The sequence below is a fragment of the Chaetodon trifascialis genome, chromosome 1, assembly GCF_039877785.1.
Source record: "Chaetodon trifascialis isolate fChaTrf1 chromosome 1, fChaTrf1.hap1, whole genome shotgun sequence".
Taxonomy (NCBI): Eukaryota; Metazoa; Chordata; class Actinopteri; order Chaetodontiformes; family Chaetodontidae; genus Chaetodon; species Chaetodon trifascialis.
In genome coordinates, this window is record NC_092056.1 from 26,687,731 (window position 1) to 26,715,573 (window position 27,843).

At 43.3% G+C, this 27,843-nt stretch overlaps 1 protein-coding gene across 2 annotated transcripts; it reads right to left on the minus strand.

Moving 5' to 3' along the window:
• Positions 1–27,843, minus strand: rhpn2 (rhophilin, Rho GTPase binding protein 2). 2 transcript variants are annotated; one of them, XM_070992009.1, is made up of 15 exons: positions 27,430–27,843; positions 22,865–22,980; positions 18,786–18,914; positions 13,386–13,461; positions 12,273–12,350; positions 11,464–11,588; positions 10,763–10,929; positions 8,589–8,776; positions 8,232–8,388; positions 6,454–6,573; positions 6,126–6,320; positions 5,666–5,742; positions 3,992–4,138; positions 2,783–2,938; positions 1–2,285 (listed from the first exon to the last, which is right to left on the minus strand). In XM_070992009.1, exons 1-15 carry the CDS (start codon positions 27,493–27,495, stop codon positions 2,019–2,021), a joined length of 2,064 nt encoding a protein of 687 aa, XP_070848110.1. In that variant the 5' UTR covers positions 27,496–27,843; the 3' UTR covers positions 1–2,018. The 2 variants fall into 2 exon arrangements, with proteins under 2 accessions (XP_070848110.1, XP_070848186.1); XM_070992085.1 differs by having other exon boundaries at positions 30–2,285; positions 5,696–5,742; positions 27,430–27,536.

A 27,843-nucleotide genomic window follows, 5' to 3' on the forward strand; every position in this document is an offset into this window, starting at 1 on the left:
AAAGAATCCAGGAAATTTGTTTTGCCCCCATCTTTTTATTGAGATTTGAGTTTATACATGGAAAACAAAGACTTGCCAACAACGCATTCACACCACAGTTGCTGTGCAGCACAAAGTACAGAGAAAGAAGCAAAGGCAGCAGGTACTGTAACCCTCTACATATACACCAAGGTATTCCAGATCGCTATACGCTGTGAAATACACAGAAAGTGTTATGTCAACAACATCATCTGTGCAGGTATACATGTTAGCACACTTAGTTAGCACTTATCAATTTTAATCAATTACTGCACATTCCTGTTATGCACTTACTGTGACATTTTCCTTCATGATTCAGCATAAATGGCACTTAAGACACCATATCAGGTAAACAGAGACAGTAAAGAGTGTTACATCTTCTCAGTGTTACTGTTTACAAACATTTACATATTAAAATATCTTTACAGACAAAATGTACCAGTAGATAAGTTCACCAAAGGAGTAAGCAAGGCTAGTAAAATACATTCCTCCAAGAAGCTAAGAAATCCGACGTGCAAAAATTCACAACTTGACCATTCACAAGCTAGTTCTGAAACCTACAACTTTACATGTAAATATATATATTTTTGTTTGTATTTTTAATTACATAAATAATTTGATTATCAAATGTGTATAGGAATCTACTTTGTAGATAAAGACATAGTCCAACACTGCAAAGTGTCAGTAAAATGTGGGATGTGACTAAGATTCAGACAGGTAGAGACAAAGAGTAGAACCCTGACTGTGGACTTTGATCAAAGTCACTGATCGGTGACCGGCTGTCCAGGAACGCTGCAGGAATGTCATTAGTCTGCCCACATTCTTCCCTTCTGGAGACAAAGTAACCTTTAACTACATCAAGATTCACATTAACAGACAGGCACGCACCTCATGCTCCTCTTACAAATGGACAAACTGCCAGACAGCAGCAGCACTGACAAAAGTGGGCCAAGTAAGATGAGTCAGGATGGTAAATGGTAAATCCTGGCATATCAGGGACATGGAGGCATTTTGGTCTGTGGCGTAACTGGTACAGTAAGCAAACCTAAAACACCAATATTTCCATTTACACTCTGTCCCAGGCATGACAATTATCCTCAAAGGCTGTCTCACACACACAAAAGTGACAATAATACATAACTAAGGTATATATACAATTTTTAGCAGCTTATAGAACTTTGCATCAATCATTTCTCCCCAGCCAAAAAAATGACAGCAGGGTACAATTTGTTTTCCCTCGATCACTGTTGAACATACTGCAGCAAGGTTCATAACATCTACATAAGTATTTAGAAAATATATGTATTTCAAACCCCCAAACTGATCAGCATCCACTGATTGCAACAAATAACGTGGCAATGACTGAATCCTTCACATGTACAGTATGACACAGCTACATCAGTACACAATGGAACTAACAAGGGACTGCTTAAGCCACAGTAAAATTACCGCCTTGCAGTCAAGTAGGAACCGACGCAGGGTGTGTTTGTCCAACTTTGTTTTCATCCTTCGTCTGGAGTGTTTCTTCAGGAAAACACACTGAGATGTCAGTTCAACTTAGAAGCCTGTCTCAGTGCTGTGTTTATATATATAGACTGGAATGATAACTGCTATGTTTTTCCCACAGTGCAGTTGTACTGTGCTGTACGCATACTGGCATGGTACAGAATGATTTCTCATTATGTCTGGTGTGCAGTCCAGTTTACTTAGGTTCTGAACTGTGCTGAGAAGGCGCCCATATACCAACAATGGCACCTATATACAGTATGTGGCACAGCCACTTTCCAGGGCAGCTAGCAGAAATGTCATCATTACACTGGTGACATACAGGCTACATACACTACTGCTCAGCATTCCAGTGGAAACACCAAAGGGCACTGGTACCGTACCATATCCACAACAGGTCCAGTATGGGTACAACACAGTACTGTACACGGCCATACTAGGTTTAATATGCACGCTGCACGCTGCTTGCAGACAGTAGAAAGTCTGCAGCTAGCTCAGTAGAGGGCACTGTCGTTGTTGTAGGAGCTGGAGCTGGGGAAGGTGGGACAGGGTTTATTCCAGGGAAGGGTACTGGAGTGGTCAGACGTGGGAAGGCTGAGGGTGCTGGCGCTCTTCAGCTTGTTCTTCAGACCCCAGTTGATGAAGGATGACTTCTTGGTTACTTTGCGTGACTTGGGGTTCTTGTCATCATCATCATAGGCCAGACAAATCATGGAGTAGGTCTTGGGCAGGTTTCCGCAGAAGGTGGCACTCTTGGTAGGCTGGACAGAGAGAGTGACAGTGACCTTTAGAGGGAAGAGGGTCAATAACATTGCACTCAAGTTTGTCATTTCCTCACTGTTTTAACACAGAATCAATTAAACTTAGAATCATGAACATGTTATTATGAAGCAGTTGGGTCTGATGTGAAATGTGCACTGACTGGACAAAATAAAAAACAATCCAGAATGTAATGCCAACTCCTTCAAAACCTGTAGAACTGATTGAATCGCTTTTTGACAAACTGTCTCTTTCTGACAACGATGACGATTTTCAGGACATTAATTATTCTGTCCACTGACTCCCTGAGCTGGAATCTGTTTTCCTCACTACATGCAGGTGCATCCAAAGAGCTCTGTCTCATGAGAAACACTACCTCACAGGAGAACTCTGAAACTCTAATTGGGCTATTTCGTCATCTGATACAAAGACCAACTTTGCTGTCACTGTTTGCCAAACGAGGAAACCGGACAGATGACTTTTCTCAGCCATGGCATACCATTGCAGGGTTGCTGTCCATCATGCTGACCACCTGGATGTCGATCCCCTCCTCATTCACATCCTTCAGCAGTCGCATCACCTCACTCACGCCCAACCACTTGCAGTCTGTGTCGCCCACGGCAACAATGTAGTCCCCCTCTTTCAGACCGTCAGCCTGGAGGAAAAACAGGAGTTAGAGAGGAGGCCCACTGAAATGTCTTCATACTGGAGTAAATGTTTACAGCCAAAGGTCTGCTTGAGTGGCGACAAAATCAGATCACCTACTTTCCTTCAACGCCCTGACAGCAGCAGGCATCAGCAGAGAAAACACTGAGGTTTAGTCCCAAACAAAGCTTTTTTACAGCAGCCAAAACACTTGGTAGAGTGCATGTCTGTGCATGTGTGTACCAGAGCACATTATTTAATAGCTGTGGGAAATCTGTCTCCTCGACATGAGCTCAGCTATTTCGGTCTGATAACTTGATCTGCTGTGTTCACCAGAGGCAGGCCAACAACTCCGGAGAATCAGTCAATTCCAGAATAAATCCCACTGAATGCAGTATTAAAAGTTATAAAGAGTTTGGCCTAGTTAGACTTGTGTAATGCTGTTAATCTGTTTCTCTGCATAGCCTGCAGGGCCTAAGAAGTGTCTGCTCTTTGTCAGCACCTATTAATGATCCGTCAGGCTAAAAAGGATTGCCCAGAGTACATACTCTCTGATTCTTAATTAAATTAGCAGCCATAGTGGCTGTGGAGGAGAGGGGGGCTCCAAACATTCTGTGAGCCTCCATCACATTTAGGTTTCCACGAATGGCTTTAATTTGAACTTATTTGATATTCAGTGCACAAGCATGTCTGAAACTTTAAGCAGCTAGTTCTCCCGCTGCAGACAGAGCATCTCCCTGCTCCTTTGCAGAGTGAGTTTGAGACTACTGAACATGGCCTCTGGGCTCTAAAATGTGATAAGATAGTAGATAATGAAAACCCTAAGTGTGAAACTACAGATGCTTCTAGTGATGCATCAGCTAATAAAGATGACAGTAAAATATGACCTCCTGTACGTCATCACATTTTACCACTGTAAGGCAGAAAGCATTGTAAAGGGACAAAACAGATGGATTTACACATTTTATGTCATTAACTACAAAGACCACAGGCTGGCTGCACAACACAAGATCAATCTTTCCTTGTTTAGTAAAAGGAAAGGAATACACATAGGTTAACTCACAGCAGCTGGGCTGAGGGGGTCCAGCGAAACCACCTGGACTGGTGTTTCTCCTTTAAGGGTGAAGCCCAGGTCTCTGTCTTCTGGGCAAATTCGTATTGTCCGTGGGGCTGTCCACCGCTGCTTGGCTGAGAACACTGACAAAGGACCCTGGGTGGAGACATTGTGGGGATGCTGGGATCAGTATGACTACAAGTATTACTGACTGAAGAGGATAATATCCTCTCGTCCTTCCGGAGTTTTAAAGTTCAAAGGTATTGTTGAAAGCCTGGGGGGAAACTACAGGCTCGTTAAACAAAATTAAAGTCAACATCTGTGATCTGTTTGAACATCATTACATATATTGTACACACACTCAGGGGGCTTATGAAAAACATGTGGCCACGGGGCAATATTAAAATGATCAATCGCTCTTACACCTGCCCCTCTGCGTTACCAGGTTTCTGAAATGAGTATAGAATTTTTTTGCATTTGTTCTCTCACCAGGCCAGTCACATTTCATTTTGGAAAGGCACACAGTCCTTAATAAGCTCTTTAAACCAAGTGATTCATACAAAAAACATCCAACATACTGAGCATACCATTTATGTGTACTTGAATGTTGGGCTGCAGATATACAATATCTATCAAACCATATAGTTACAGCTGCATGACACAGCTATGGCCACATCAGCTATTTTAATGATCACTAATAGAGTAAAAGAAAAAAATGTTGTTTTTAGCAAATAATTAAATTAACCACCATTTCAAAGCAAGCATATTTAAGACGTCTCAGGTGTTTTTTACTTAAAAACTGTCATCAGTTAATCTTCTGTTGACAAGATGACCAATCAATAGATCATTTCAACATTAGCCTCAACTGATCACTAACTATGCCCTGCGATCGGCTGGCGACCGGTCCAGGGTGTACCCCGCCTCTCGCTCGTTGACAGCCGAGATAGGCTCCGGCCCCCCCGTGACCCCGAAAGGGATAAGCGGCATAGAAAATGGATGGATGGATGATCACTAACTACTTTTTAGACTGCTGGAGCCACACTTCTTATCTGATGGGAAAATCTTTGCTCCGCAAAATCCTGACAATCAATCCCAGCCATCAGCAGGCTGATGCCGGTCATCCCCGCTCCGTTAATCATCACCACAGTGATTGGCTGCAGAGATTGTGCAGGATTTAAATTTTCAGCCTATCATTTCTCTGTGGATCCAGAAGGATTTTAGTCTTGTTGCTGACACTGTTGATGAAATTAGAGCCTATTAGTTTGATATAGTGATTGTAAACTGTAAACTTCGCAGAAGAGTCCAGTGACAGAGGATACCATTGCCCCCTCCCAGCCACCACTATGATTGCCAAATCAGGATCAGAGCACCTCTGTCCATGGTTAGTGTTAGTTTTGCACTTGTCGTTTTGGGTGAAAGTCCAGGAGGCTTTTGAAACAAAATAAGCCTTTGGATTGGCTGCCGATCCAAAAGCCTGGTCAAATGTGCCAAAGCTTCCAGGAGAATCACTTTTGGTTGGTTGTATTCAGAAATAACATAAAAAATAACTCTGAGTGTTAAAAAACACAAGTACATTCACAAGATCTCAAACTAATCCAGAGCCATTTCATGCCACTTGCTGAATAAAACCAACCAGCATGTAAGAAAACATTGTAAGTGGAAGAATATTAGTAACCCACATACCAGCCTCTGGAAGAAGTCAGTGACTTTCACCTTTGTGGTTGTAGGAACCTCCATCTCTGCTTTGTGCTCTGTTTTAGCTATTGAAAGAAAGGGAAAAAACAAAGGAGAGGCAGGCAGGGAGTTAGCAGAGTAAACATTACATCATCTGTACCTGGAAATAAATGTCAGTTATCACATCCGATTGCAGCAGGTGTAGCACACAACACAGCAGCCTTTTTATGAAGCGTTTCCTAAGAGACAAACGTCACAAAGCAACTCCCAGGTCCTGCTCGACACTGGTGTCGTTTGTGACGTGTTTGTTGTGGCGACAGTAAGTTTCTATGTGAACCACAGGAAGAATAGCTGTCCCCTCAGTGCCGCTCACTGGAGACTCAAATAAACTTTGTTTGTAATTGTATTTCTAATCCTGCCTTTGCTCCAGGATCTTTGCTTCCAGGATATTTTCACTTGTCAGACTCACAGATGATGTCTGGGGCCTCCATGTAGTCGGTGAACTCATCCCCATTTTCATTTTCACTGTACTTGTTGAGCGAGCGCTGATGACTGGCTTTTAAAATGTCCTGCAGCACGTCCAGCTTGTTCAAGTGGTGGCACAACCCATGGATCCTCAGAGCCTCCTCGTGACCCAGGATGGCCCGACGAACGTGTGCTTTACCTGCAGGAGGGAAAATTCACACAGGGCAGGTGAGGAGAAGCAGAACAGGCAGGCAGTCTGCTGTTATCAGCCTGCTGTCTTTTATTGTCTTCTTTTGCGTTCTGCTGTGCTCAGCCTATGTGCGCACTCTTACCAATGCGTTCACGTTCATCTTTGTTTTTCAAGATGTCAAGAGGTGAGCGTCCCTCAGGAAGGCGATCATAAACCTGTGACAAGGTCTTCTCCTGCTGGTCCTCATCGTCACTGGGACCCACTGAACACAAAGAATCCATATAAAAATTCATAAAAAACTTAAATTTGTCTCCCACCAGGATTGGGTTCAATGCTGAAACAGCTATGCCAAGGAGCCAAAACCAAACAATTTTACACTCCCTTATACTTGTACAACTGAGAGGTAACAATAAAGAAATCTTGAATGGCAGTCACTTTGATGACATGATAGACAGGACAATGTATGCACAGTGCGTGCAGACACTGTGGCACACTTTAAACTCTGCACAAATGAAAATGTTTTTTACGTTTCAAATCTGTCTGAGCAGATTTTAAACATAAACCTGAAGCCTCAGAGCTTTCTAGGCTTCCCTTGACTGGGCTGGTTGACAGAGGCAGAATAAAGCGATTATGTAGCAGTGTTTGTGGTTCAACTGTTTACTTCAGCAGTCTTTATTCCGTCCTGTTTCTAGGCTGAGTCGTCTCTCTACAGTCCTGTGGTTAATTGCTCTATTCTCCTCAGTCACACAGGAATCTTTTAATGAGCTGCCAAACTCAAAGCGGCTCCGCTCTGTTGTTCCTCTGTTCAGTGCTGTCCCGCTCTTCACACTGGGTAAAACCACGACCATCCACTCGAAACCTGAATATAATCAGCTGAGTTATGTTTCGTTTGGTTTTCAGTTGAATTTCTCCTAAATCATAATTGTTCATAGCAGTAGGAGATTTTGAATTATGGGTTGAAAATAACATTTTTCAAGAAGGTTTATTTTAACTAAATGATTTGTTGGGAGTCTATAAGATGTCAAAAATAATGACAAGCTACACAGCACGATACAAAATTAGCAGCAGCACTGCTGAAGAGTTTTTGTTCACTCACAACTCTCCCTCCTCCCTCTCTCAGCCGTTGGCTCTCTCCCTTGCTCTCTGTGACACTTGATTATGCAGACAGCATTAAGAGGCTACATAACTGTAATCCTGCAGCAATCTACAGTACAGCCACTCAATTTCACTCACTCCAAGCACTTCTCTTTTTCCTTCCACTCTCACTCTGTCCATCCCGTTCCTGGAAACTCAGCCTCTCTTTACCACGGGGTGTGTGTGTTGGTGTGTGTGTGTTGGTCTCTAAATAGCCGTTATGTAATAGCACTGTGGCTGGCTGCGGTTCTGTCCAGCCAACTGACATGACCAACCCACTGGCCCATACAGCACTTTAAGAAAAGGATCAGGCTTTCCTGGGTGTTCAGAATCAGCCAGCTAAAGTCTTATAACACCAATCCAAGAATTGTTTTACACACCAACAGCAGGCTAATACCATAGAACAAGTCCACTAAAGCTTGCACAGTAGATGGAGTGAATAAAACTGAACTGACATACACGCCACGTGTTAACTAAAATTCACTGCTACTTCTTATTACTGTAGTCTGTACAGACACCTGTCTCCATTTGCCATCTGCTGTATCACCACTGTACCTGGTGCAGTGCAAACTCTATGTAAATTACTATACACTGCAATCAGGCTCTGACAGTCGTGCTACCCCTGAGCAGAAAAATAGCTTTTATGTAATGTAACTTGAATCTATAGCTGAAGAGGATGTCAGAGGATGTCAGCTCAATGGTGACATCCTCTTCAGTTCTTTTCGCCTTTCCTGACTTTCTCCCATTCTAAATTCTGAATTCAGTCCAGCCAACAGTTGTTCTTACATTGGTGGTCCAGGAGCGCTGAGGCTACAAAGTAGTGTGCCATGGAGCGGTAGTGGTTGGTTTTGACTTGCGACATGGTGGACCAGAACAACGGGACATTGTCTTTGATTGGCGTCTGGATCATGGACTGGTGGACTTGGTCGTAGATTTCTGAGACCTGGCAGGAAAAGGAGATAGAGTTACTGAGAGGACAATAAAAGCACTGGATACAATCACTGACAGAAGTGAGAGATCTGACTGTGGTGACATTATTACATTACATTCACTCTTAGTACAATGTATCCCACTGATCCACAGCTGAGGAGAGAAGACAGTCCCTATATGATGCGAGGGCCATGTGCCTTCGGTGCCATTTACCTTTGCAGCCTCCTGAGCCATTTTCATCAGGGAATTAAACTGGTTTCGGATCCCGGGCAGTGCAGTCTTCTCAAACAGACACTCCTGAGCCTGAGCAAGCATCATCCGAATCAACATACTGAGCATGGCTGGACTCATGTCGTAGCTGGGAGTGTGGGTGAATGTCTCTTTCAGCTGGTTCAGGATACCTGGGGCGGAACGAGAAGTCAGCACAGCTCGAAAACTATTCCAAGAAAACATTAATCATAGTCAACAATCATTTAGCTTGGTTAGGACGTTCTGTGCCAAAACAAAAGCAAGGGAGGACAAGACTTCTTTTCTCAATCTAGACTTTCCCAGCTTGCTTCTGAACTGAAAACTTTTTGATCAATTAAAAAAAAAAAGATGTGTCATATTGAAAAGAGAAGCAGGTAAACCTACATCCGATTTAGCTCTGTAAGGACAAACAGAATTTGATTAACGGGATTCCACATACTAAGAATTTCTTTTCTTAGCATTTTGTTTGTGCTTCTATTTTCAGGCCAGCAGTGAATCAAATCTTTCTCTTTCCCATCTTGACAGTGAAGTCAGGGTCAGCTAACTGACAAGAAGCCCTTTCATGTAATCCAGGCAAAATCTGTCATTTATATCCACACAGAACAGAATCGCTGTAGTTCAGGTTTTGGAGTCATGTGTGGATGAAAGTGCTGAATGGAGAAAATAGGTTATAGGGGAGACTATATGTATGCATCATGTCTAACCCAGAGCATGAAATGTAGCAAAGGGTTACTCCAGGTTAGTCTAGTAACTAGTGCTACTAGCAATAGTCTGATAGTAGAATTAATAGCTTGGGCGACAGTGATTTGTCATGGGCCGAACTCAAAGAGTCAATTTGTGAGAAACAAACAACTTGCTGGTCCACAAAATGACAGATTAGGCTTTTCGGCATTCTGGTGCATTAACCCTAATTACTGACACTCTCTCATACAGATGTTTTAAAAGGGTTCCATACAGAGAGTTAAGTGATTCAGTTTGTCAGATCATTGGTGGGGCGTGTTGCTGTTACTGCAGCTTCCAGTAAGGGAGGAAAGCTCACTGCTCGCGGTGAGATCAACGCGTGCATGCTTCTTTAAAACCAAGCCAAGACACAAACCACCTGAAATTAATTTTCCATGTTCAGTGGAAGCAATAAGGTCATCTGCATTCCAACTGAGAACGCCTACCTCTTATTTTACACATTGAAAACCTGGCAGCACAGAGTTGTTCAGTTCATTGAAGGTTCTGCCATTGCTGGCTCCTCCCATCCTCAAACCTCTTTTGTGTCCCCGGCTTAAGGGCACTGCGACAGCCCCTCTACAGCTAGCATCCCTGCCTATCACCTCCCAGCTTAGTTTATTACTGGCTCCTTATACTGGTGACAATGTTGCTCATAACAGGCATAATTGTTTTACATAGTACAAGCCTGAATTACAGCCATCAAAGCAACATAACCAAAGCCACGGCCTGTTCAGAGCTGTAATTATACTGCAATACTCCGCATACTGCCCAGTCATAATTCTATCAAGACTTGTCGGAGCTTTCTGAAACCTCAGAGGGTTGGGAAACCAGTTCATATGATTGGTGCTTCTCTGGAGCTCGGCCACATGACAAGAAGCCAAAGAAACATCAACTGCATTCATTCTCTGTCATGGAGCAGAAGTCAGAGGGTGGAGGCTGGCACACATTGGGAAATAAGGCTGAACAGTTTTTAAAGTTAAGGGCATTACACAGAAAGAGAGGAATATTTTCAGTTTGGATGAAGCACTGCACCTGGCTATTTCTGGGGCCATAGTGGCTGAGTTACATATCAAATGTTTAAAAGAACAAAACTATTAAGAGAACATGTTGACGTCACTGTTCATTAGCCATTCTCCTGTCTGCCCTTTCCTTCCTCTCTCTATTCCCACAAACTATCATATGTTCTCTCTGTACAGTTTCTGTCAATGGGAGCATGTCAGAAGCTTAGTTCCTCCCATTATTTACCATGCGTGAATTGCTGAAACCAGACTGGATCACAGATAAGCCTGGTTTTAACTGACAAGAAAAATAATGTTTGACATCTTTGAATATTGGAAATGACACCATAAGACCATTTCTAGGCTAGTGAGAGAGGAATCATCTGATTGAACCAGTTCATCACTCCCCTCTCCTCCTACCTGCAGCGATCTGGAAGGAAGAGATGGCCTCCTCCAGGCCGGCTATTGTCTGTCGGTCACAACGGGTTCCAATCTGAGAGTAGAGGGCGGCCATGTTGAAGAGGATGCTGGCCTTCTCCAGTGACAGGTTCTGCTGGCACACCGGCACGCCTGTGAAGGAGTCGTACCTGAGGAAGAGGCAGAAGCTGTCACTATCTATTTTTATAAAACACAAATCAAAACCATTACAAAAATACATTACAACAAGAGAATTAACATAATTCTAATGTGTTCTGTATTTATACATTGTCTCTGTGTTTAAACCATTTTAAAACTCAATACAAGGGTTTATCCCTTTGAGATAATCTTCTCCCTTGTCTGCTGCATGACTGAATGTACATTTAGCATGTAGTCAAATGTGATCAAACCAGTCCAACCTATTTATCTCTCCTATGAGCCAAAATGCAGCCAGGCTTCTTCTGGTAGAGATATCCCAGCTGGTGCATGACTTCAAGAAAGTAACAACATGGCTGAGCCTGTGCTGTTTGAGCTCAAAGGCTCATAGCAGCTTATATCATCACTGCTATAATCTCATCTGTTGCCTTTCTTTCTTAAGGTTAGGAGGTTACAATAATATAATGTCTTAAACCTTTAAAGAGTTGTTTGTATTTGTTGCACTTTAACAAGATCTTACAAAGAATTTAATAATAACTGGTGTGTACCAGGTGAAGAAGATGCCGGTCTGGTGGGTTGGGGAGAAGAATCGGGCCTCCATCAGTGGAAGGTGGCTGAAGTATTTTGCCAGCAGTTCCACCCCAGCCTCATTTCGACTTGGCGTTCTGCAAGCCTGGGACATGAAAGGAAAGAGATTTGATACAAGTGAGTAGCTGCAGCTTTATGTACCGAGGCTTTTGCAAAGCAGAATTGTGCCACGACATGAATACTGTATAACAGAGGTGATCATTTTCGGTGATGCTCACAGAATCCAAAATTTAAAACATGCTTGGAGAAACAACGTCCTGTTTACTAAGGACCATTCACCAACATCAGCACTAGTTAATCTGTTAACAGCAAGGTCTGTGGACAGCCCAAAGAAACTGGGACAATGTGCTGCAAAGATGCATTGTTTTTCAGACATCAAAAGAATCCATTCATCTCCACTGAACTTGGGTGGCAGCGGAAATCCCAGGGACTAAAATCTCAAAACCTCAGCGAGTAAAACTGAAAGTATCTGTGTGGCCAGAGAGCACGAGATGAGAAAGGAAAATGTTTCTTAAGACAAAGGATTTCATTATGCTTTATGGGGCAGAAACTTTTATGGATGTGGTGTATATTAAACTCCTTTAAAGCCAAGATGACATGAAAAATGCCCTTTGAACCCTTTTAGATCATATCCACAGACACGTACACCTACTTAACAACGTATGCCAGGAAATGCAAAAAATCCAATCATGTTTTCTCCTTGTAAAACAGAAGCCACACGTCACAAATGATGAATATGAAGCCAGACCAGACTATGAGTGCACACTACCTGTCGCAGGTCCATCAGGTCAGCAATCTCATCTTCATAACTGCTCCCGTCTTCACTGTAGTGCTCCAAGATGAAGTCCTGTCAGAAACAAATAGAGCTCAATACAATATTTCCTCTGGCCAGTTGTTGGGGAGAGCTCTGAGGCTTAAGCACATGACCTTTCAATTACAGGGCGGCCTCCCTCACAGCTAGCACACTCTGTCACATCATTCTGAACTACATACAGAAGCCACGAGCAACTGTGCAGTGCCAAGTCGTCTGGTGAGAGCTGTCTTTCTGTCAGTGCCAGCCAGAGGCAGTTAAGTCATTAACACTGAAGTGTGATTACAGTCACAAAGTAGGACGGCATCAACCTACACAGGGAACATAAAGTCAGCACACCTCTCACAGTAGCCTGCCAACAAACCAGACCTGGATGTGTTGGTGCTATAAATGTGCCATCTGGACATTTCTGTGAGTGCTTCCTTAAGTTGGAACATAGCTATGTGATAACACCACCAGTCTCAATAACTGACCTACTTTGGTGAATCAGACAAATCTTTTTCATAGTCAGATCATGTATTGTTCCTGAATGAATAAATAGTGAGCATAATGCAGAAGCGGATATACAGGGCACAAACAACGTGACCCAAATACTTCATGAAAGGAGATTTTAATTTTGTAGTAACCAAATCCTAACTGAAAAGGCTGCCTACCAATGTGGGTCATAACTGCTGCATGCAAATTAGCAGCATGTGTAGACCTTTAATATGTCTGCCCTTCATGCAACTTAACACTGCTTTTCCTCTTTGACTATTAATTCTGTGTTTTCATGATGTCTTTGGAGTTCAGTGTCGAGAGTCACTTTTGCTTTTAACAGCCAAATGCTACTTTATTCAACCTCGTGTTTAAGTTTCTTTATATTCCACCTTATACAACCTCTGTCAAAACACATTTTAAAAACATCACAATCTCATGCATCTATTGGTTCCAAAACTTTATGAAGCTATATCACATTTACTTTGAGGAAAATATTCCAGTCAAAATTCACAATTCTAGATGCCAACTATTTCTACACATGTGCAGCAATAAGGAGGGACTGGTGAACCTGTACTGTCACTGCTGTTTCTGTACCTTGAATGGAGTGGAGAAGTCAACTTCTTTTGTCTCCTTCAGACCCAGAGCAATGAGGGGGATGTTTGCTGTTTCCCTGTAAGCAGAACAGAAAGACAGAAATAGAGATATCACAATGAATCATCTCATTGTCAATATGATAAGTCTGCTCACAGGCATGCTGGCAACGAGGACAATTACTCAGTAAATGCTGACAATGCATGATATGGCCAGACTTTATAGAAGGCTTATCTGATTCAAAAACGATTACTGGAAGCACACACAGACACACAGAAGAGCAAATATCCACCATTAGCCTACTGATACATTAATAAGGTAATGATGAAGAAAAGCAGGCTGTGAGGTGTGGAACAAGATATTTCACAGAAAGAAACTCCCTTCCACCACAGACCAAGCCCTGTCAGTGACATCACAGCAATAACATTCAGAAATGAAATAAAGCTTAACAGACTGAAAATAAACTTTCTCAAGTTACAGAGCTGCTGTGATCAAGCTGCTTCTTGCACTGTACTGACTACTATTCACTAAGAATCTGAAGTGTGATTTCATAGAGGGGCCATCCGGATTAGGCAGATGGTGCTGTAAGAATACACTGTAGGAGTTAGGATTTAAGGGTGAATGGGGCCCCCACGTCTCCCTGTTCTGTAAAGCCACACAACTCTCAGTTGATTAATCAGTCTGGAGTTGTAGCCCTGCTTCAGTAATGCTAACGATTCTTTCGTCTCTCCTCTATTAAAGCAGGCCCTTTACTTTCTGTTATTTTGACCCACCAAACCGTAAGCAGAGGCTGCCATAAACCAGCAGGTTCACCTTCTCCTATGATCTCAGCTGTAGCTTTAATGGTTTGGTTTCTCTGGTTGTATGAACTTGGTGCTAACAGATAGAAAGCAGGTTCAACTTGTTATCAGTGTCGAGGAAATATAACCTGACAGATACCTGCTGTTGATCAGACAGAGTCTATGAAAAACAAAACCCTCCCCCTACTGAAAGCAGGAGAATGAGGTGTTACTGAATAAATGACCCTCTTTAAAAAAACAAGCTTGGGTTGCTTCTGGATTTTCTCGGCATTTAGGTTATTCAAAACAACTTCCAAGGAGGGCCGGAGTCACACCGACTTCACTTCCAACATTAACAAGTCTCCATGACATTGTTATCCAAACATATGTTAATCAGGAGTCTTTCCACCAAAGGGACTAAAGACAAAGTAGAAGCCTTTTCACTGCACAATACATTAAAACCACTGAGTCCAGAAAAAGAACTCCTCACACTCATTCATCGCTTGATGATAAGGCAGCATTCCTCTGGTGTACTGGCTCTGTGAATCACAGAAAACCTCATTCATCAGCAACACTGACAAAGCAAGATACAGGCTGCAGTGTAATCCATTAGTACTTGTAGATGAGATCACTCTGGTCTTTCCTCTGGTTTGGCAGAGGGAGAGGAGGGTGGGGGGGTGATGATATCTGTTCTGCAAGGAATCTGAAATGTTAAAAGCTTGTAAAGAGCTCACTCCCCGCCACACACACACACACACACACACACACACACACACACACACACACACACACACACAGTAAAGGTGTGTGTGTGTGTGTGTGTGTGTGTGTGTGTGTGTACGCCAGTGTGTAAGACATGGAACAGATAACTATTGCCATAACAATCAAGTGAAGTTCTGGTTTTCGGTCTAGAGGGAGTAGCACAAGTTAAATTCTTCAATAAATATCAAATCTATCATTACGTTTTGATAAACCGTATAACCAACTGATATGTTTCAGGCTATAACAAGACATTCTGGTTTCTTGGTCTCTTTGACTCCAATGAGAGAGGAGTGTTGACTCGTGTAAGTTAGCAACAGGAGTTCAGTGGGGAGTGATCTCTCACTAATGAGTGAGATATGGGAGTCTGTTTCAAAGGAACACTTCCACATTTTGGGAAGTATACTTATTTGCTCTCCTCCTCCCTATTTATTTATCTATTTTTATTGGTATTATTACTATTAGATTATTAAACATACAAGCAGCCAGTCAGTGGTTACAAAGCTGAGCATCTCTTCTCTCACTAAAGTGTGAATTATTCCTTCCACTCGACCTCACTTAGCAAAGTCACGGAAGCAGCCTGTAGTGCTGATATCTTCCTGTTTTCATTTGTCATCACTTTATCTCAGCTGATTCAGAAGTCTTTCAGAAAGTTCAGTTTGTTGTCCAGGTCAAGAACATTACACAGAGGAACTGAACTAACTATAACACAAATCGCAGGATGAGTAGCATCTTGGTACTGAGTGACACTGAAGGAATGTGATCGTATCGTAAAAGTGTAAAATAAGCATAATGGTTACAAAGTTCCAATTCATGAGTGCTGGTTGTGTTTGCTTGAATATTTGATAAGATTGTCCAGAACACACTGATTATTTGTCATGGGGTGGTTCATTGAGGTCAATAACCACACGTGTTACAGTCACATATATACACTCTCTGTTATGCATTACCTCATGCCAAAACCAGCTGAATCTGGTCTGAGTGAGAAATAACCTTAGAAAGATGCTATTCAGAGGACAGTGGACTGGTGGGAAAAGCCTAGAAAGCCAAGGACAGGTTTTTGTTTTCGTACTGAAGACTGAGGTTGTATTTCAGGCTGAGAGGAGGAGGCTAACCCTCCATTGTGGCTGCATAGCATCATCCCACCTGAGACACCTGCTCAGAAATGACAGGGAACACTTTCTCAACATATCCAATATTCCGTTGTGCATGTCACCCGTACAGCTGCATGCATGGCCTTTTGTGGATCTGGTAATGTGAATATGGTAACACACTACCACACACTTTGGACTTTGCATGCGTTTCTTTTTCCTTTCCACACGACAGTGGACAGGCGATGGTACAGTGGTTTCACAGCATGCCTATTGTCTGTGGATGGAGCAGTGAGCAGGTGCTTCTCTAAGAGCCTGACACGCATACAACAATTTCCCACACTTGAGTCTGTCTGATCCCATGTGACAAGAGAGCCATGTGGGCCTCACGACTGTACAGAGAGGCAGCTGTTGAACTGAGGATGTCTATACCATAATTAGTTAAGCAATTGTCTTTTTCTTAGTGGCCGGTGAGCAATGATTTCACCATGTCCAGAAAGAGCAGGTGTCTTTGTGCAGCTGTGCATCAAACCCCTTCTCAGCTCACACACTGTAAGGTCCTGTGGGTAGCAACATCAGCTAAAGCACTGAGTGGAAAACAAAATACATTCAGGAAAACATCTGCCAACATAGACAGGAAGTTGTGCCTATAAAAAGATGATTGATTAAAACCAGTTTAGAGCCTGCTAGTCCTTACAACACTGAGTCACTGGAACAAAACACACTTATGAGGGCGTGCCAACCAAAGCTGCTATTTGGTGTTTTATAAGGTCATCTGCTGATTTGTGTCAGAATTTAAAAGAAAACTCCAACAAGGTCTGTATGTCATTGTGAACGTTCTCAGAGTGAAAAAACACACAGCAGCAGCTTGGCCATTTGGAAAAACCATGCACGATTTCTGTCAATGACCCTTTGAACTGTTACCATAGTTACCACCACTTTCCACCCCATCCTCAACAATCCTCCACCATCTCTCCACCTTTCAAATCACCTCATTGCTCTGTTGTGAGGTGTTGTCGTGGGCAACATGGCATCCTCTACAGAGGAGTGTGTGTGTGTGTGTGTGTGTGCGTGCGTGCGTGCGTGCGTGCGTGCGTGCGTGCGTGCGTGTGTGTGTGTGTTCTGGTTTGTGTGTGCATGGTGATGCAGATATGTATCACACATGTATCTGTGTGTTTATAGTGTACACATGCTTGTGGTGTATGTGTAAATGTATTTTGGTGGCCTTCTGTTTGAATGTGTAGTGCATGTTTGGTGTGTTTAGCATGTGCACTGTGTGTGTGGACATGTTGTGGGTATTACTCATCTGTTTACAAAGGGGACTCCTCTTCCTTTATGGGGACAAAATAGAAGTTCCCAGAAGGTAAGTTATTACATTTTAGGCTGAACTTGGGTTGAGCTAAAGTTGAGGTTAGGTTTAGATTAGGGTAAGGGATGGGAGAAGGCAAGTCGTGGTTGTGATTATAAGTCTCATAAGTCTCCACGGAATTAATGCAAGTCTATGTAATGTCCTCAAAAGTGATGGAAACACAACTGTGAGCGTGTGCATATGCGTGTGTGCCTGGGCAGATGTTTATGGAGGTGTTCTTAATCAAGAAGCCACCTGGAGGCAGAGAGGCTAGAGCCTTGAGAGCAGTTATAAAACTATTTGAAAAGTTTTGTTTTAATGTGTTATATGATCAGAATGAAAACCTTTAATGCCTTCACAGCCTTCCACAGTTACCTTCAAACCTATTTGTTATTTTGTCAGTGGGTGTCAGACATTTACATACACAGATGCCAATTTTCAAATAATATGTCACCACTTGCATAAACCTCTACTTTTCCAAACCACTGTCATCAAGTCTCGAGTCTTTCTAAAGCTTACCTGACACATGACTGGGACAATGCATGTCTGCTTCATGACACACACTGACACACTGCATTTCCACCCACACCCTCTAAACTTGGCTTGAAAATGAAAACACCAGAACGTCACTGTCACACACACCCATACACATCTGACTGACTGAGAGAGGCCTCGTACTAGATGTTTATCTTCCTTCAGCTCATCGCTTCCTTGTTGCTGGGTGCTTCTTGTCCCAATAACCAGCCAATCGAGTTTAACAACTACCTCTTGGCCTTTGTCCTTTTCTATATGCCTCTCAATGACTGCTCCTCTGTCATCGAGTCTCTTTGATCTGAGAGAGTGCATGGTGACTTAACTGCAGAGTGTCAGAGGCACGGCAGTCTCGTTGCCTGCCAATCAACAATGTGTGTTTGTCTTCTTCTACTTCTGTATTAATAGTACTCTGAGGTTTAGGTCTCCAGATTGAGGACTTCATTGTAACACCTGGACCAGTTCTCATGCCTGCAGGCTTGGGAAATTGAAATTAACATCAGATTTATTCAAAGAGTAAGGTTAAAACTGCACAGAATTTTGGGGAGTTCGTCTTATTATGTGACGAGAGGACTGGCGCCGAAGTCATCTGTGTCTACGTTGGAAAGCTCTGGCTGCTGTGCGTGCGTTTAGCAGTTAAGAGGCACGAAAGTCAACCGTTAATTAATCTGAAAATTGTAAGTCATTGTATTGTATTGCCTGGAGATATATTGCTACTGACAACAAAACCACAGTCTTTTTCCACGTGTGCTGTGTGGCTGACAAGCAAGCACGCAAAATCAGTTGCTCATCAGATCTTCTGCTGTTAACTATTTTTTTCCTGTTGAATTTTACGCTCATTTCACAAATGCCCTAATAAAGAAGCAAAAGAGGAAGCAGTGATATTTGTACTTACTGTGTGTTCTGGTAGACCTCCACTGAGCTGTTGAGTCCTTCCAACTGTCCCATCAGTAGCTGCAGGTTGGAGTTGACATAGCTCAACTCCAACAGAACCATCTCCTTAACTTTGTTGTTAGATGTGGCCCTGCACACAGGAGAGACAGAGACGCAGAGGAAGAAGAATTAAAAAGTCAGACACAAAGCAGATAAAATGTTTGAAATAAAGAGATGAGAGCAGAAATATCAGCCTTGTTATTATCCACTCTGACGTAGGCAAAACTTTGCTGCAACTGATTATTAAAACAAGCGTGCCTCTCCTGGTATTCTGGACCACAAACCTGCGTCACTGTGCCCTGCTGTGCACTTGATTTAGTCTCCAGCACACGGCAGCTTAACCAAGACCAATGAATCCCAGCTGCAATCTCTGTGTGGTTCGGGAGATCATTGCCATGTTAAAATCAAAAATCCACCATCACATATGGTGCGATCACCCTATGCTTTATGCTACACAACTGGAAGGGGTCAAAGGTCTGCCACATTTCACTGTACACTCAGTGTATATTGTATGCACATGTTTGTGTCGAGGTGAGGACGATCAGAGCGTTGTGTGTAAGGGGTTAGGGCTCACTGCACAGCAGAGATAAGGTTTTCAGAAGTCCTCTGAGGGGGGTGTGTGTGTGTCTGATAGCAAACAAAGACAAAGGCCACACAAACACAATGGCTCGATCCTCTTTAAAGCAGAATCTGTGAAGCATTGTCTGTTTGCAGCAAACTGCAACTCACATGCATCCATGGTGATGCAAGGCAACACACACACACCTCAGCGGTCTCACCTCCCTCTCACAGTGAAACATGTTCTCTGTCTATCTGAACTAATGGGAGATACATGCCCACCCACACCTAAGACTCCAGGCTCCAGGAGGTGTTTCACCTTGTCAATCTGAGCCTGCCTCCCTGTCACCTGATCTCTCTCTCTGCCTTGTAATTACAGAGAATGTGATTTCTAACAAGAAAGGTGAGATGTGAAGAAGTGCTGGGAGGCACCATAGCTTTTTAGGATTTATCAATGGAGTTTCCTGCAAGCACACATTGTATACTGTCCAACAGTTTGATGTTCACTCTGCTCTGTGGTCTAAAATCGGTCACAGCACATTACCACAGCACTGACAGTAGCTTTTCTCTCCACACAACACATTAACATTGACACCAGACCATCACTTCCTTTTGGCCTACTGAAGGGTTTCTGAGGAGGTTTGGCCTGGGGAATCCATCAGGGTGGAGGAGGCAGGGGTGCTGTGGTTTGGACAGAATAAATGCCAATTCACCAGCTCAAAGGCTGTTATTAATATCCCATTTAATATCTAATAACATCCCACAGAGCGTGGGAATCAGACTGTAAAGCAGCAAGAGAGGTTTCACTGAAGTTTTCTCATCATCTTTTCTGGAAAGGCTGTTTTTGTGTTTTTTTTGGAGGCTGACAGTTTGTCGTATTTTTCCTCCAATCTTTTAATCTAAGAAGAGATATCCGGTATGGATACTGATTGGAGCTCATTGCTGACATTACATAAAGCTTTAAAGGGGCACTCCATTGATCTTGCTAGTAAAAGGTCTGCAGCTCGTTGTAGACCTTATATTGTTAACAGAATACCTGCAGTACAAGCTGGAGCCGTGGGGTTTGAAAAAAGCGGTATTTAGGAGGCATGACTGTCTCTGATGAGCTGCACTGCTGCTTCAATTTTGGCAATTTATAGTCAGTCCCCCAACTGACATGCAATATTAATCTGGATTATTCCTTTTAAGCACTGGATGTCTTGTATTTTGCAGTTTTGTTTTCTTGCTATCGTCCTCACTGTGAAAGTACAGTGAGACTAAAGAAGAGACGAGAAGAGAACTGGTACGACCAGACTGACTCCACCTGTTGTTGATAGAAAGAGGAATGCAGAACAAGAGAGAAGGAGAAAAAAGTAAGGTTGGAGAATTGACAGCACCAAATGAAAAAAGAAAAAAGTGTGCACTCAAGAAAAACAAGGATTTAGGTTGTATGTGTGAGCTATTATGACTCAAACTAAACTCTCTTTAATGGGGCATTTTTATGCGGCTAATTCGTTTTGTTTTTAAAAGGACCGTACTTAGGCACAGGCATACATGAATTTTCTGGAATGTTTTAATCTTTGATGAGAATCTGTTTTTGACATGACAATCCAGGTGGATGCTCAAGTAGGTAGGACAGCCATGGCAACACTGTTGTGCACACTCCCCCACACAGATGGAGGAGCACATGATTTAAGGCCTTAAAAATAAAGATGAGAGCATACCTGAAACTCAAAAATGCATCCATCCTGTTCTCTATGCTGCAGCTGGTTTTTACACATACACACACACACACACACACACACACACACACACACACACACACACACTCTGAGTCCATTTGCCCCTAGCCTTGGCTGGGCAGACTATTTGAAGTACTACAGGAATGTGGAGGCTGAGGGAAGGCTTAGACAGGCCTACTGGACACATACACATACACATACTAACACACACACACACACACACACACACACACACACACACACACACACACACACACACACACACACACACACACTTCCCTCACCAGACTAATCTGAACAAAAACAGAAAGAGAGCTGAACTGGGGATCCCAGTGGGAGACGTTGCAGCTACACTGTCAGTGTGTGTACCAGAATGTATCACAAGACACTTTTTCGACAGCAGACCCCGAGTTCACTGAACTTGACACCATGCGTGAGACACATAACGGCTGCCGAAGGCCACACAAAACAGGAGGTGGACACACTAACAAGAACTGTATAATCTAATGCGATCCATTACAGCGAGCCTGCAATAAACGCTACTTCTATGAAGCTCACAATATTCCATTTCTGTTGACACACATCAGAGAGCCGTTGATTGAACTCTGGACATTTCTGAACATCTCCTACAATTAAGTACAATAAAAAGTCATAAAACATTCCTTATGGCTCTAGATGTTTTCTGCCTCCCTTTTTTGTCTCAACGGGCAGCTAGCAGCAGTCAGGCTTGCTTTTACCGAGCGCTGATTTCCAACAAGGTTGGAAAACATGTTGTACAACCTAATTATTTTCAAGCATAACTCAACCTGTCTGATGACTGGTTTAGTCCAAAAGTATAGAAAAATGCAGGAAATAGCATGCACAAAAACAGCTTTTTGCAGGGGGATGCCCCATAACCACAGTGAACAAAAAGCCTGAGGTTGCAAGGTGTATGAGATGACAGTTGTTTCCTCATCTTTTCTTGTTGCATTGTACCTGCTGAGAAATATGATCTCAAATTTGGCCATTTAATCCTACAAGAACAGCTCTTTCAGCTGGGAGAAGACATTTGTCAACTGATTTTCAGTATCCCAGAGAATGGAGACATACAATGAGTCTGAGAGCATCTGAATACGACACAACTTCCTCTGTACTGAATTCACCTTTTAGCTCTACGGCCACACAGTAACACCACAGCCTCTCATGTTGCTCATGTCACAGAGGAAAAGTCAGCGGTACTGTAGCTGTACATGGCCAGGGGAAAACAAAGGCAAAATAAAGCAAACGCATCCAGGAAACATCCCACCTTTGCAACCTATAATGAAAACAGACAGATGTTGACAGTTTTTCTGAGGTGTCTTCTCATCCACTTGCACAGTGACTCTTTGTTTTCAGGAAGATGGAATGTTCCTCCTCAAGACTTATCTAATATCACCTGAGCCCCTGTGTTGTTTTAAGTCTCACCAAGAGCTCATGACAACTCATGACAGAACCATGACAGATCAAGTGGAGTTTACTAGAGGTCACATTTAATACAGTGACATAACCGACTGGCAATACTGATGAATGGAAGACACATGAATGTATGGCATGAGCAGAGAGATCAACTTAAAGCTGCTGGCTTTCCATTACACACTAAAGACAACATCATTCAATATGTGCAACTTAGAATGATTCAATCTTCCCACTAAAAAATCCACACTGTAAAGAATGAATACATTAAGCGGACACACTAATGCAAAGTATGCATGCATGTATTATCAGACGTCAGTTCTGTGCTTACTTCAGCAGGTTCTCAGCTCCAGCCCTCATCCTCATCTGTTTGATGATCTGCTGGTTCAGAGTGGCTCGCTTATTCTGCAGTTTGCTTCGTCCAGTCTGGGCGAACGGGTTACAGCCCTGAGATAAGGAGATGCAGAAACAAACATGTCAGCAAAAGATACTACTGTGTTAAAATGCAGGGAAAACGCATGGGCATCAAGAAAAATGTTCATATTACAAGAGAAAGAGGGTGATCTTCACTGATGTTTTTACAGGGTGATGATTTGAGTCATTCCAACTCTGTTTTCCATCTACATTTATCTATACTAGATCAGCCTCAAGCAACTTCTTTCAAGCAAAAGACTGCTGCTGTACAGTTGTGAACAGGGTAAGCATAACACGACCGACCGGTTGGTTGTGCTTGTTCAGAGCATTCAGAAAAAAGATTTGTTTAAATTTGAATATATCATGAGTTCAGTCAGGACCGAAACTGACAAGGCTCACAGTCCATACAGTTTCCACCTCTCACTTCTCTCACTACAACACCGCTCTAAAGATATTGGTAGTAATAAATGCTCAAACAATCACACCTCAATAAATGCTCCTCTCACATCAACGTCTTTCTATGTCTGGCTTTCAAATTACTTCATGAGAATTTTTACTTTGGTTTTTACTGTGGTTTTCAACCACAACAAATCTACGTTGGGTGTGGAAAGAGCTGCACCTCTGCAGGCTGTACTCGACTCAAACACACGCTCTCAATCTCTGTGCTAACACAGAACGGTCTGTTTGTGGCTGTACAGTGTGTCCTTGCCCCTATCACAACCACAAGTGTCCAAACCTTACTGAGTCAACAGGCTGTCACTCACAGCAGTACAGATAAACTGCCCTGAGACATTCATAGTGACTGACTCACAGCACAGCAGAGGTGCGGTCTGTACTGCGCTTCAGATGACAAAAAACATGATGCACTGAGACCTGTCAGCGCGGTAAAACCAGTTAGTTCACAGTCTTCAACATGGGACACTTTCACGTTGTAGTTGTCTGACTAAGTCTGGGGTCAGCAGTTACAGAACATACTAAATTGGGGATGTATAAAAATTTTTGAATTTCTTTTTTCTCCTCAATTCTGAATGCCCATTCAAAGATGATTCAAGGTCACCTCCAACTGCACTGTTCAACATGCGGCGAGTGTATGCAGCCACCTGGCTCCTGCCTTACACATGAGGTCACCTGACCCTTCCTTTCATCTGACATCAAGGAGCTTCACCAGGAGGGAGGGTGACGGTACACAGATTTCAACACTACAGATCAAATGGCTGCAACAAGGGTCCCTTTCTATCTTGACATCTTCTAGTTATATTGCGCTCTATAATCACTACAGTGCAGTGACTTGGGTGTTCAGGTACAAACACCTGAGTGACCTGAGAGTGTAATGATTAACCATTTACTTGAGAACTTGAGAGTTAACAAACAAAGGAGTGGCTGGTGGTTGATAATAACCATAGCAATATGTTCTGTGTCCATTTTCATTATGTAGTAAGCTATTACACTTCAGTCCGGGCTGGCATTCCAAAGTGATGATCCTACTCTGATCAGCTGATCAGCGACCGCTACATCTTGTCTCATCATCAAGAATTAGACTTGGTCCACACAACTCATGTTTGATACCACTTCTACTTCTAGTGCGTTTCCTTAAAGACATTATGACTTTTCTGTTTCGGACTGTTGTGGACGTTGTTTTACAGTGGCAGGTCAGGTGTGTGAGGGCTGCAGCTTGTCTGTTTGTCTTGATACTTGAAAAAAACTCATCCTTAGTCCTCACTTGACTTAATTTAACAGTGGAGAAAGAAAGAAGTCACGATGCTGCACTTGACATCACATCACAAAACTTGAATGATTGATGAAAACTTAGCGTCATATCAAGTGATTGGTGGAACTGAACCCCAATCCCTGGCCGTGCTACAGTCTTGCCTATCCCACTGAACCACTCCTACTCACTGGCATAAACAGTGCAGCCTTTCACTACGAGCGTACAAAATACTTCATTAGAGCAAAAACACAAAGACAGTGCTGTCCATTATCATCTCCCTCAAACAGAAAATCGCTCTGCTGTTGTATAACCGTGGCTGCATAAAGACCACGTAGAGCATGGGCTGGTTGGTTTATGCAACTGGTGATTAAGAATGGCAACTGGCCAAGAACAGGCTACGTCCACTGGTTGTGTATGAAACCACAGAGCATGCTCAGTATCTCAAAATTCACACCTCTTCACGAGGAAGTCAGCGTCTAGCTGAATTCATGCGTGTTACCAAACTGATTTTGAATCCGCTCCAACTACGGTGTAGACGCTTTTCTAGATTGCCCAAAAGGGGGCGTGCTTTATTTAATCCAAAGACAGACATCTTTATTTTCAGTGAACTACTGAAAGAGACCATATTTGATCACAGCTGCATCTCTCATTTGTCTTTTTCCAACACAAATCCTGCTGAGGGAATCTAAGTGTGCCTCCAAGTCGAGGGAGCTCGTCTGGTTTGTGAAGCAGGACACATGTTGTCAATTTGTGTCTGTGGTCTGGCTGAAGGACGGCCGCGGGCCAGATGCTACGTCAATGTTCTCATTGGCCGAGGAGGATAAGGAGAAGAAACATGCAGATTCGGCTTTTTGTTCTGCCATCTTTCCACCCTGCAGCCGTCCAGTCGGACCTCAGCCAGCTGGAGGTGAAACAGTGGACGGCTGGGACGGAAGCCCTGAACCACAGAAGCTCCCTGGAGCATCGGTCGAACCCAGTGAGGCCTTGTAAATCATTAAACTCATTTTCACCCAAGAGACAGGGGGCACGAAAAATGGATGCAAAGACCGTCTTGGCTCAGCTTGCTTAAAAATTGACCCAAAAGTTTCCAAATTGCAAATCTCTTTAACATGACTAAATGAGAATGCAGAACTCATTACTCTGTGGTTTTGGCGAATGTGCAAGCCATTTTATACTGAGACGGGTCTCTGCAATGAAAGGAGAGCCTCCTGAGTGTTCAACGCAGAGAAATACACGGGACAAAGGAAATGTAAAGAGTGAGAACGACGGAGAGAGCAGTGCAAGTTAGAAAGAACTCGTGACTGAGTTATTAGGCTCTACAGTCTCCCATCATGTCCTCCGGCAGTGCCAGACCCTGGCTCCCACTGACCTTTTAATAGACACAGGAAGTGCAGCGCAGAGCCCAAATCCAGACAGCGTTCAGAGGGGGATTCGGGGGGATTGAAAGACACAAAGGCCCTGTTCAGATGCCCATCTAAACAAGCTTGTCCATAAAAACACTCCAGTTGAGGACACTAGGAATGAGGCACGGACCACAGTGTGGCAGACAGGGAACTCAGTGAAAACACATTAGATAATCTCTCAACCACTGCCAAGTGCCTTGCTCATAGCCTCAACCTAGACACACTCACAGCTCTCGCAAATGTTACACTTGCAGATAAATAGAATGTAAAACTGGTCCTAGAGACTTCTCCTGGTCCTGATTAAATGAATGCTAATTACTCTGATGATTACTACATAATGATACATCACCAGCTAATTAGCATGATGAAAAGGCTTCAACTCAACGGCAGTGCAGGCTGGAAAAATACTTCTCTTATCTGAGGGCCCATTTAGATAACCTGGCACTTATACAGTTCGATTGCTGATGCTGTTATCCAGAGCAGCTCCCAAGATATGGCCAATCAACAAAAATGGTCAAGGTTCAGGGCTGCTGGGATAATACAAGTTTCCTTTTGGGAAGAAGATACATGAAAACAACTTAACTATTTATTTATTTACCAGATTAAAAGTAAGTGTTCCCAAATGATCGCAGGGCAGGAGACTCATCTGACCTGAATTTACAGGACTATCAACAATCACACCTCTGACGACAGCAGGGAGCACATTATGTTAATTATGGGATGTTTGGTCACTGCCCTCTCAGTCTCTCACAATCAGTAACTGCAGGAGACAGCTATACTTGGAGGAACACCCACACACACACACACACACACACACACACACACACACACAAACACACGCACACACGCACGCACACACACACAGCTGATGGTGACAGCGCTGTGCTGTTGGTGACACATCAGGAGCCACACTATTTGTTTCACTGACTTTAAGATTGAAACTATGCTGTTTTTCAAAAGAAAATGAACAGTTCAACATTTCTATCACTTATCCATGTGCTACTCTTTACACATCTTTTACTTAATCTACGTTTTATTGTATCGAATCGCCGACATTAGGCAACATGCTCGTTTTGTCGTTTCACAGCTTTAAAGTGCGCTCATGGCTGCTGGAGTTCAGTAATGTTCAAACATAAAGAAGAGGGGGGCAGGCTACAAGGTAGATATTAAATCTGCTCCATGGTTGTCCCACAGCTTCTCTGGGCTACATGAACAAAGCACTGAACATTTAAAGCGTGAAGGGCTCCAGTCAAGCCACACAGAAACAGTAAGCTAACAGTAAGCTAGGTATGATTTGCCCGTTTCTCGCTCGCCATGACAGCAGACGTACAGTAATTTAAGTGAAGTGAAGCGGGGACAAACTCGGCTCACCTTTCTGAAGTAGCTGCCCTCTCCTCCGCTGTCTTTGATGGCGTTTGGTAAAAGAGTGTCCGTCATCCTAAAGGCTCAGGCTCGGCGAGTCTCAGAGGAAACGCAGGTGAGTTGGGTTTTTTTGTTTTTTTTAAAGTACTTGCTGCTCGACAGGTGAGTGTCCTCTCTCCTCCACCAACGTGTCCACTCTGCCTCCACCCTCCGCAGCCTCCGGCTTTTCCAGCGCAGAGCTCAAACTCCGCCCAGGCTGGGTGGCGCATTCACGAGCAAACACCAACCGGACGCCACCTGTTTCATTCAGGGTATGGACGTCGCAAATACCGTTCACCCACGCCAAGTTCACGCCACTTTCTGCTCTGTCTGCCCAGCAGGCTGGAGCTGCATCATGGCGGCGAGCCCCAATGAACTACATCT